We start from the raw sequence: 10,828 nt of genomic DNA, 5'->3' as shown, positions 1-10,828 counted from the left end.
TTGGGGGGGGGGGGGGATTTAACTACCGCACTTGAGGCACCATTTGAAGAAACCCCAACTTTTGCAAAAAGGAGACCAAATGACCAAGTCTGAGAAGAGTAAATCGTAACAATGTCCTTTCACTAGCAAAAAACAAGAAAAGCGAAGAAAATCTTCGCAGAAGAGGAATAGACCTTAAGGCCGACTGAAGCGGAAATCCTACCAGCGCGGCGGTCAGAGGAAACCTTGTGGGATTGTTGTGCCCCTCCCTTAGTCATGCGTAGTGGGGCCGGCATGTGACTGGGGAGTGGGCGTGAAAATCCCTTTAGCTTTTTAAGAGGAACTGATCGAGGTCGGCGCAGGCGCACTATATCCCAGAGGTGTGATGCACAGAGACCACGAAGAAGATTAAAAAGTTCAGTTGAGAGATTCTGAATTCTTCTTCCAAACACCAATGAAAACTAGAAATCATATGGGAAGAAGACATTTTCTCGAATCTGGTTACATGTGACTTGAGACTTCTGATGTCACCCTAGTGCTATAAGTGAAACTGGTAGGGAAATGTGGTACAGCCAGCACTGCTGCTCCAATCACAGTCAAAGCCCCAGTAAGGTAAAATGAAAATGCTGGAAAGCTCTGATCTCAGCATCTCATGTAGTCTCAGACAGCATTCCCAAGAGAACAAAGAAAATATGGGCTACATTTCCTTACTACTACCCTGAACCTTCTTATTCTTTTCCTTCTGTGTTTTCTACCTTTGTCTCTTTTTCTCTTTGCTTGTTTGCCTTCTCTCTCTGCTGAAAATTAATACTAATGCCACCCTTCGTCCATTGCATATATTCATCATAGCCAGGGCTTTTTTCCCTGGGGGAATGCACCGGAACAAAGTTCCAGAACCTCTTCAACAAAATTATTTTAAACATGTTTAAAGTTCATGAGTTTTCAGTATACAGATTGAAAACTTCACTTCCCTCTTGAGAGTTCCGGCACTTCTTTTTTAAAAACCTCTTAAAAAAATAATCCCTGATCATAGCTATCATTTTAATTTATGTTGCAAGCTGGACCTAGCTCTTTTGTAATACTGTCTCCTCACTTCTCCCTTCGGTCATACGGCATCTAATTTACTGTGCTATGTAGGAGTTCAATTGTTCAAATTCAGTGTTTACTTTTAGAAAACAAACAAAAACCTTGCAATTCTGGAATGAAAGATTGTATATTGACAGAAATTGTGTGAAGAACCAGGTGGCAAGGGAAAGAAGTGGAATATAGTGAAATGGAAACAACAAATGCTTGTCTGAATAATTCCCTTGGAGGTGCTTCAAACATTAGCAATAATGTTCTGGCATACTGTGTGTACCCAAGTGTACCCCTGTTAACACATGGTTCTACAGATTCTTTGGCAACTGTGTGTGAACTGTGCTTAAAGGGAGGGACAATTAATCTACAATTCAATATAAATAAGGTTAAAAAATGTTCTCACATTATGAAAAAAATTGCAAGTACAAGTAGTAATTCACATGGTGTACCCACCAATTTTTTAAAAAATAACAAAGAGGCAGTTAGTTTTCAACTTGTATTGCTCTAAAGCAAACAGCATAAAGTATACAAGTGACAAAGAACTGACATCTGCACTCTGAAAATGCTGCTGGTAGGGATGACTTAAATAGAATTTTTAACCCTACTGTTTTGACCCTGTTTCTCATCCCCCTTTTTTGTTATCGCTTCTACTCTGTGTAAATTAAGCCTGATTATTTTCATGCAATTTTTTGATTCCGTACACCACTGATCAACATTATATATATATAATTATACAACATATGTATACTACACAAATAAACAGCAAAAAGCAGAAAACTAAAACAGTAGTTACAAATAACTGTAGAAAGAAATTAAGTAGTGGACATTCATTTATCCATACAAGCTAAATTCTCATTGATCACTGCTATTTTTGAATGGATAAAATTTGGAAGGATAAAACAGGGAAAACTACACAGATGAGTAGGTATGAGCAAATATTATGGCAGCAACATTTATATACTTCTCCCTGCTGAAAACACTTCACACACATTATTTAAATAATCCATAAAACAATCTTGCAGATGGCTGAGATAAAGGCAAAACCTGGTTCATTAAAGCAAATGGGGCACTGAACCATGAACTTGGTCTGCTCCCCAGGCCCCACCTACCTGCCTCTGAACCAGTGGTTCCTAATCTTTTTGACTATGAGGACCCCTTTTAATCAGTTTTGGACTCTGACATGATAGGAGACAGTTAGCATCTATTGACTGAGGAAACACATAATGACAAAAACTTACTATGAATTCAGTAATACTTAAAAGAATCTGCATTTTATTAATTACAAAACCATTTATATACATTTGAAAAATAGTAATACATATATTTGCAATATATGTTATTTGTTCAGTCTACAAAAGGTATGTTTGCTTATTTATTACACAAAGTCATTTTATGAGAGGGCTGGTCAGCCATCAGAGACTGGAAGTCAGGATGAAGAGCAGAAAGTACAGACCAATGACTTGACACAGGAGAAGCAAGCTTCCTATATTTGTTTAGTATGGAGTTACTGGTGTAACTGCCTAGAATGACCCTGTTTGCTAACCCAGTAAGCAGTCTGTCTGTACTTGGGTATTCCCTCAGATGCCCAATGAGCTTTCAAGTCCTTGACAAAATATTAATTGGTGGATGATTATTAATTTTGATTTTAACCCTGCTTTTCAGTAGTAAGTTGTTTCCCAAAGGAGCTCACAAATAACCAAATCCACAAATAATGAATAAAATGCAATATGAAATGTTCTTTGTGGAAAGAATCCTCAATTGTGCTGGATGCAGGCATGATGAAGGGACGTCTGGCTGCCCCCCACCCCTGGCCTTAGTGATGGCATGAGTTGGAGGAAGGGGGAACCTCATCTTCAGAATATGCTGTCAGATCTCTGGGGACATGTATTAAGTTTCAGGTCTTTTCCAGAGCTGATAACACAAAGATTACTAATATAGGTGAAAAAATAAATGAGAAGTCCAGTGGCACCTTAAGCATTAAACATTTATCCAAACATAACATTTCTTGGAATCAGAACTCATTTCAGATGCATGAATTGGTTGGGGCAGCCCCTCCTTTCCTACACTTATCAGGCTACCCTGGAGTAGTCAGGACAGAGATACAGCATTCCAGTGAAGCTCCTGGACCCTGCTGGCTGCCTGATGCAACTCTGGGACCTCCCGGGTTTGGCAGGGATGTGGAAGGGGGGCAGGATATCCAACTGATGGGCTCCTTAAAGGGCCATAGCCCATGCCTCTACAAAAGGAATGGGCATTTCCAGCTGTCCTCGGAGACTAGAAAGGATGAGCGACAGGGGCAAACATGCCCCACCCACACAAACCTCTCATGAAGAGTTGTTCTCCTTGTGAGGAGGTAAGCAGCTCTGACTGGGCTGGTACACACTTGGGGTTCTCTGTATGAGGATGGTCCAATGCTGTCTGCCTGGGTAGGGGCTCAGAGCCAGCTGACACAGTTGGTGAAGTATGGCTGTGCCATGGCAAGCAGCTGGCAGATGAAGCTCAGTTTGCAGCCAGTTCAACACAAGAGTTGAGGGAGCATGGCCACCATGGAGTCAAGCACAGGGGGACAGTGGTGTGGGAAGGTGAAAACCTGCCCATGCTGGATGGATTTGCAGACCCCTTACAATAACTCCACAGCCCCCAGGAGAACCTGCCCCAAAGATTGAGAACCACTGCTCTAAACTGTCCTTACCAGGCAGCATGGGGGTAGCAGGCTTCCTGCCTCTTTAATTTTAAAGTCCACTGCACTGTTTTGCTGCCATTAAAAAGATGAACTAAAAGTCACACATTCAGTTCAACCCAAGAAATCAACAACTGCCCACTGATGAACTTATTTGTTATGTTAAAACTATTAATTCAAGGTTGTATGTGTGCAGACAATACATCTTCAAACCCATGGGAGGAGGGGAGGCTGGTAAGAGAGAGAAAGCAGCCTGTATTTTGACACAGGTAATAGCTTCATGTTGTCCAAATTAGAACGAGAAATTATGTTGATAAACAAAAGGAATTTTGTACGTTTTTGAACAGGAAAGATGACACTACAGTCACACAAGATGTCCATTTCTTCTATCAAGACTGACAAACCAGGAAAACATCGAAACATTTAATTCAAAAAGAAATGCTTCCAGAAACTTAGCTAGACTTATTGGAAATATTTTCTCTTAAAGAATACAGAAAGTTGAAGTGTTAATTTTACTCTAGTCTAGTATACTAACTGTCATGATGGGGTGAAATGTGACAATTAGTGGAAAATGTTAACACCAAAAGGATTGATAGTGGTAAAACAAAACCATTAAGTACTCCCTTGGTTACAAAATGGCTTATCAAGATGTAGCACAGAGCAAGATTTGGTAAAGCAAACAAAACATACACTTATATCAGCCAAATTTTGAGGAAAGATTATTTTTATGCAAAAGTGAGGGGCCTACTTATAAAATACTAGACGGTAAAGCATAATTTGAGAAATTTGGAGATGTATCTGATGTAAGATGTCAGTTTCAGTGGAAGTGGTTTTCGAAGGTTTATAGTTTTGCCCTGTTTTTTCAAAAATTGCTTTCTGACAAACATATCAATTTATATTAATTCATTAAAACAGATTAAATGAAGTGTACACTGACACGTACTTGACCTTAATATACCTACACAGTCAAATGTTTAGATTCAGCTTCTAATGCATAAATGTAGCCTGATTCTGAATACACACTTTGCAATGAGGCAACAAAAACACTTTAATGGGATGAGGCTGTCTCATCTCCAAACTATTTTATTTTGCCAACCAAAACAGGGCGGTCTGTATTATAAGGGCATGCTTTTCAATTAGGAACAACAACAACAAAAAGAGATACCTAATCCACCTACATGGGTAGGACACAATGACAAAATCAAACTTAGATATAACAACCATCAGATATAATGTAAAACAATGCTTTCATAATGATTGAGACATTAACTCACACTACTCTAAAAAGCAATGAAAACATTATGGATTAAATGGAAATGAAATTGCCAAATAGTTAACAAAAATCCATATAAATGTAAATTTGTTGATAGATTAATAATATTTTATTGGAAATACCTGAGGAGGTAGGGTCTTCAGAGAAGTCTGGCAGTTCTTCAGGGGGATCACCATAGAAAGAATTGAATTTGTGGCTTGATACTGCTGCTAGTACTGCACCCTGAATAAATGAATATCTCTGATCACAAAATGCTATCACTCTAGAATCCCAGTTTACCATTATTGTAAAGGCAGAGCAAAATCTGAGAAATCCAGAATTACTCATAGGTAAAACACTGTTAATGTATAACTAGAGGTATTTGTGTGGCCATCTGTGAGTCAGGAACATTCTAAAATTTTAGCCAAGGAGCTGGTACTCAATCCTCCTCTCCTTGAGAGGAAACTTGAATGCGTAATTTGCTCTTTACAATATAATATTTGTCAGAAACTGAGACGCACCTGCAAGGTGGAAGGACAGTAGGCTATGTAACTGTATAGACCACACTTATAGGTAAAAATCTTGTTTTTCCTCTAATGAATTCGCAATCCCACAGATGTTAACTAATGTATTTGGAGAAAGGCACTAAAAACTTCAAAGAAACATGTGTAGGATTGAATTAAAGGAGAAACTGGTTTTCAGTAGTGGATGTATAAACAAGTTTCAGTATCTGGAGAAGCCTGGGGTTGGTTGTGACCCATCAGTAGGTAAACCCTGGGTATCTTGTGCAGCACTCTGGCAATTTGGATAGACTCCCCAGCACATCTTCATGAATGCATTACCAACCCGGGAGCCTGACTTCTCCTGCTGCAAACCAGGGTTCACTTGGTGTTGACTGATTTTATACACAGGACAGTACAAGGATGACATCATAATCCAAAGACATAAAATAGAATTTGGGAGTTCAGTAACCATTTGTGGGACACCTCAGCCATTCTGTTAAGAGTGTCTGTACCCATAGCAAAGGCCAACAGAGTATTAGGAAAATGTGATTTAGGCACCAGAAAGAGAGAGAGTTAGAAGAGGTGTTTCCTTGTTTGTTAATTTAAAATTTATGGCCCTATTGTCTGCAACAATCTTGCCCAGAATAATGAGGAAGGATGGCAAGACTTCTGTATGGCCAACATCCCTAGACAATTTGTGTACACAGACCTTTTGGTGATGTCCACAAACCATTAACAATGAGAAATTGACAAAACAGTCCCAGAAAATGACCATCAACTGTGGGAGTGACAGATGAACTGCCATGCCTTGAAGTTGGTTTTGACAGACCTGCCACCACCTGGCAAGACCAGTCAGTTTGGAATGGTTAACTAGCTGGATTACAAGATGCAAAGAAGACAGAAGGCTCATAAGAACCATACCTTGAGAAATCAACACAACACACTACAAATGTTATCACTGCAGTCAGTCACTGAAATACAGAAAGCTATCTGTGAGGGAACAAAATTACTGACTAAAATGGACAATGGAGTTTACCTGAATACATGAGAAGGAAGCTCAGCTGTGGACAGTGTTAAGAACTGCATCAATAAGCTGAAGATGTCAAGAGTTCACTAAGCAAAATTCATAATAAGTGATACAGAAAGACTTGAGTAAAATAATCAGACAGTGGATTGCTCAATGGAAATTGCTGTGAATATTCCCTATTACAAGTCAGTTGTCACACTAACTCTGAAACAAAGAAGATAGGTGGAAACAACTGATGTCCAGAATACCTCTGTGTGTCAGAAAAACAGCAGGGTAGAACAGTGGAAGTAATGATTTCCTATGGATAACTAGAGCAATTTTCTCTGCTGAGATCAGAAGGAACTGTAGAAGTCCACATCTGCGAAGTCTATAGATAGAAAATAGACTCTGGGCTCAAATACACATTACAGTTTCTCCTATGTTTACTTTAAATTATATTCCTTTCTTTGCAAATCTAGCTGCCCAGGATTTCTTTATCAAAGACAGGAATGGGATGAGGAAAACTTTAATGCTCCTCTGTTGTTTTATTGCTGGAAAAACACTACTGAGATGCTTTGACCCCTGCTGAGGAAAAAATGACAGTAGAGAAAGTGTTAAAGATGTCTTTTCCCCTCATACCATTTTCCTCCTTGAAAAAGCAACTGCATTGTCATGCTCTGCTGGCCAGGGGCTGAAGGGAGGGGGGTCTTGCATTCCAGCTTCTCCTCTTCTAGAGCACCTGTGAGCAATGCCTCATCAATGGAGAGGAGTATTCCCTCACCATGGTTCCCTCTCTTTCCAGCCTCTGCCTGCCATTTGGCTCTGAGGGCAAGACCTGGCCTCCGTCATGCATAGCTATCTCCAGGCAAGCCTGATACAGGAGTACCTGGGGCGGGACTTCTCTGGGCTCAATGCACCCCAAACCCACTTAGCGACTGGCCTCCTGGCCAATGGGCTGTTGTCCCTCTGCCCTCTCCAGCCTGCCATTTTCCCTCCATGTCTTTAAAAGCCTCTCCTAACCCCTCTTCTTCCTCAGGGCTAAGACCCATCTCATATTTCCCAGGGCTGTTTTTGGCCTGCTGGTAGGGTTGCTAGACCTCCAGTCTGGGTGGGGTGGGGGTTCCCCCAATTTTTTGGGCTTCTGCCTGCCACCAGACAGCTGGCCAGTGGGGGAAGCCCTATCTCCAAACCGGGACATCGCGCAGTGACTCTCTGCTTTTGGGGCAAAACTCTATGGTTTTAGGCCAAAAAACCCATAGAATTTTGCCCAAAATGCAGAGCATCACTGCACAACATCCCCAACATGATGATGTCACTTCCGTGTGACATAATCACTTTGAAGACATTACATGACATCCCCATCCACCCCTGGAATGCCCCCCAAAGCCCCCTGCCAGCAAGCTGAGGGGACCTGGCAACCCTACTTGCTGGGCCTCCCATGTGCTCCAGGAGCCCTCAGAGGTTGTCCTTCCTTCTCCCAGTCTCCCACCCCTTTCTAGCTGCCTCCTGCTGGTGTCATCTCATCATCCCCACCCTGCTCATTTGATGGCAGCCACGGACAGTCCCCTGCCTGGGCCAGCTAGATGGCATCATGGCAGGGTTGCTGGGCTCCTCAGAAGAAGGTAAGTGTGGAGTGGGGGGGGGGGGGGGGGGGGGGGCTCCATCCCCAGATACCCAAACAGCTACATTTGCAGAAGAAAGTTGAGTCTTTTGAAGTTGAGAGGTGGAAGAATATCAGTCAAAGAACTAATCCGGAGTCTTTTCGGTTTCATAAAGATGAGAGTGAACTGTAGATCTCTGTCATAATTTAAATACCATAAAATAGCAGGTACAGAATCCTAGATTATGTTGGGAATCAGGGATATGGGTCTATAGCATGTTTGTGAAGGTGTGTTGGAATTTTTTGTTGGGAGTACTGAAGATAGCAGTGGCACAAAAATGCAGAAGGGGTAGTCTTTGTTAAATCTAATGACACAGTTGACACTTTCTGTGTGGGGGGGAGGTGAATGCTGAAGATTTATGTTTCATTCTAGAAAACCCTGGCTTGGAATAATGTGGACCATAATAGAGAGGAATGCAGTCTCTTAGTGAGAAAACAAAAGATTTGCAACAGGATTCCAAAAGACCAGCCTTTTCTGGAGCCTTTTTATAGTATAATTAATTCTAAGCACTAAAGAGTCCTTCCCTGTTGAAAGGGAAGTCTCTGTGCTAGAACTACTTTCTGGGAGTAGGGAAGTGGACTGGAGACAGGCATGCTTGCAGAGAGAACTGATCTAACCTTGGCCTTAGAACCCCAGTTGCCATTATGGCCTGCCTAATGATCTGTTGTTCTATTAGATGGATCGTCCCTACCAGGAACATTCTAGTGAACATCTTCTCGTCTTCCTGCAGGAGTTCAAGAAGGGAGATGCATGCTCCTATATACACACAAAGCAATTCTGAGCCACACAGGCTTTGTAATTCGAGTTCTCATATGAATAAGGCAGCAGTAAAATAGTATTCTCCCCATAATATCAAGTTTTCAAACTTCCTTTTTTTGTCAAGGTTTTATGGGGGGGGGGGTCTTTCAACCTTTTTTCTTGAAATGTGTCAACTGACAACTGGTGTGTTACCATTACAAGAATCTTCTTAGGGGGAGGAGCAATAAGTTTGGCTAGAGCTCTAGAATATTCCTACTGTTGGCTTTGTACAGTGGCATACACAATATGTGGGACTAAACAGCGACAGCAAAGAAGATAATCCATCAGCTCTTGATAGGTCTGCAACCATGGAAACAAGAAAGCACTATCATTTAGCCCTTTTTGGCTGCAAATAGAGAGGTTGTTCTGCCTTATCTCCATACCTGGAACACTGAAATAACACACAGACCAAAAAAAGGAAATTTCTGAAAGACTTTCATGAAGTTGTAAGCCACTAACTGGAACACTGGGAAGTTTTTAACATAACTAACTGGCCCGTTGCTCTTTTACCTTCAATTTTCTTCTTGCATTGAATTTCCTCAGCTGCTCCACAGTTTCTGGAAGGTGAATCTTGTATGCATAGCGATCACGTTCCTTCCAATAAATAACAGAAATCTTAAATTTCTTTTGTAACTTATGAAATTAAATTATTAGCTAAAACATATTTAAAATTAAAATTAGAAACCTAAAAAGCAACTTATTTTTTAATATTGGTAATGGATAGGAGTATGCACATCAAAAAGATCTGGATTAACTTCAAATATGGATTTGGAGAGGATGTGTTTTCATTATCCTGAACTTCTGGGATTTTTTACCTCCAGGTATTTTTTGGGCCTTGAAAATTCAGGACCATTTGAGCAACTGCTGTCCTCATTCTCCCTCCCAGGCAGCAAGAGTGGGGGGGGGGGAGAAGGTGGTCTCACCAAACAGCTGTTTGGCAGCATCCCCTTCTCTTTCCCGTATTTTCTAGATCAGAGGTCACTGCGTCTTACCCCATGTACGCTGCGTCTTACCCCATGTAAAATAATGGCTCTTTAAAATTTAAAGCTCACAGGAAGAAAGTTGATTCATTTGAAATGTGATATTGGAGGAAAGTTTTACAGATACCATGGACCACCAAAAAAACAAACAAGTGGGTTCTAGATCAACTCAAGCCTTAACACTCCTTAGAAGCTAAACTGAGGTTATTATAATTTGGTTACATTATGAGAAGATAAGACTCACTGGAAAAAACAATAATGCTGTAAGTCAGAAGCGACTTGATGACACTTAAACACACACAAAATTTAAAGGGAGAGCAATACTGCCAAACAGCTGTTTGACAGACCAGCTTCCTTGCTTTCCCTCCTGGTTGTTGTCACCTGAAAAACTCCCAAAATTCAGGGAGATACATTATTTGCTATGCCCAGAATTTTGGGGTGTACTGAGTCATTTCTGAAATCTGAGTTTATCCAAAACAGCTAATTTCCAGTTTATTTTCAGCTTAGGTGTGTGTATCCAAGTACACATTGCTACTAATAATTCTTTAGGAGACATGAAGAAAATGCATGTAACTGGATAGACAATTTATTAATAGTTTTGTGAACTTCTGAAAATAATTAGGAAAAAAAATCCCAAAGCCTCCTTGAAAGCTGTGCACAGAAAAAAGGATATTTTAAAAATGAATTCTCCCCTCCCCTCCTCTGAATCACAGTCAGAAGTACACTTGCATTACAACAGAGTGCATGTATAGCTACTCTGCTCTCAAAATAACAGCCAGCAAATCTCTTTGTACCTTATTTGCCAAGCCCTTCCTCAATTATACAGTAACTAGGGAGCAAAGCCCATTGTGGACGGAGACAATGGGCACCTAGAAAGGTAGGGTGGGTGGGT

General features: G+C 40.9%; 1 protein-coding gene across 1 annotated transcript in view; it reads right to left on the bottom strand.

Annotated features, from left to right (window-relative positions):
- LOC107109208 (peripheral plasma membrane protein CASK) overlaps positions 1-10,828 on the bottom strand; it is a 192,949-nt gene that overhangs the window by 31,291 nt on the left and 150,830 nt on the right. The window contains exons 9-10 of the mRNA XM_015409770.1: positions 9,467-9,550; positions 5,132-5,231 (exon numbers count right to left, since the gene is read on the bottom strand). Coding sequence (XP_015265256.1) covers positions 5,132-5,231; positions 9,467-9,550 — 184 coding nt within the window. The remainder of the gene's footprint in view (positions 1-5,131; positions 5,232-9,466; positions 9,551-10,828) is intronic.

Source organism: Gekko japonicus, unplaced genomic scaffold (genome assembly GCF_001447785.1).
Source record: "Gekko japonicus isolate JY-2015 unplaced genomic scaffold, Gekko_japonicus_V1.1 scaffold4, whole genome shotgun sequence".
NCBI lineage: Eukaryota > Metazoa > Chordata > Lepidosauria > Squamata > Gekkonidae > Gekko > Gekko japonicus.
Note: the sequence above shows the minus strand (reverse complement) of the source record. Positions and strands in the feature narration are given on the sequence as shown.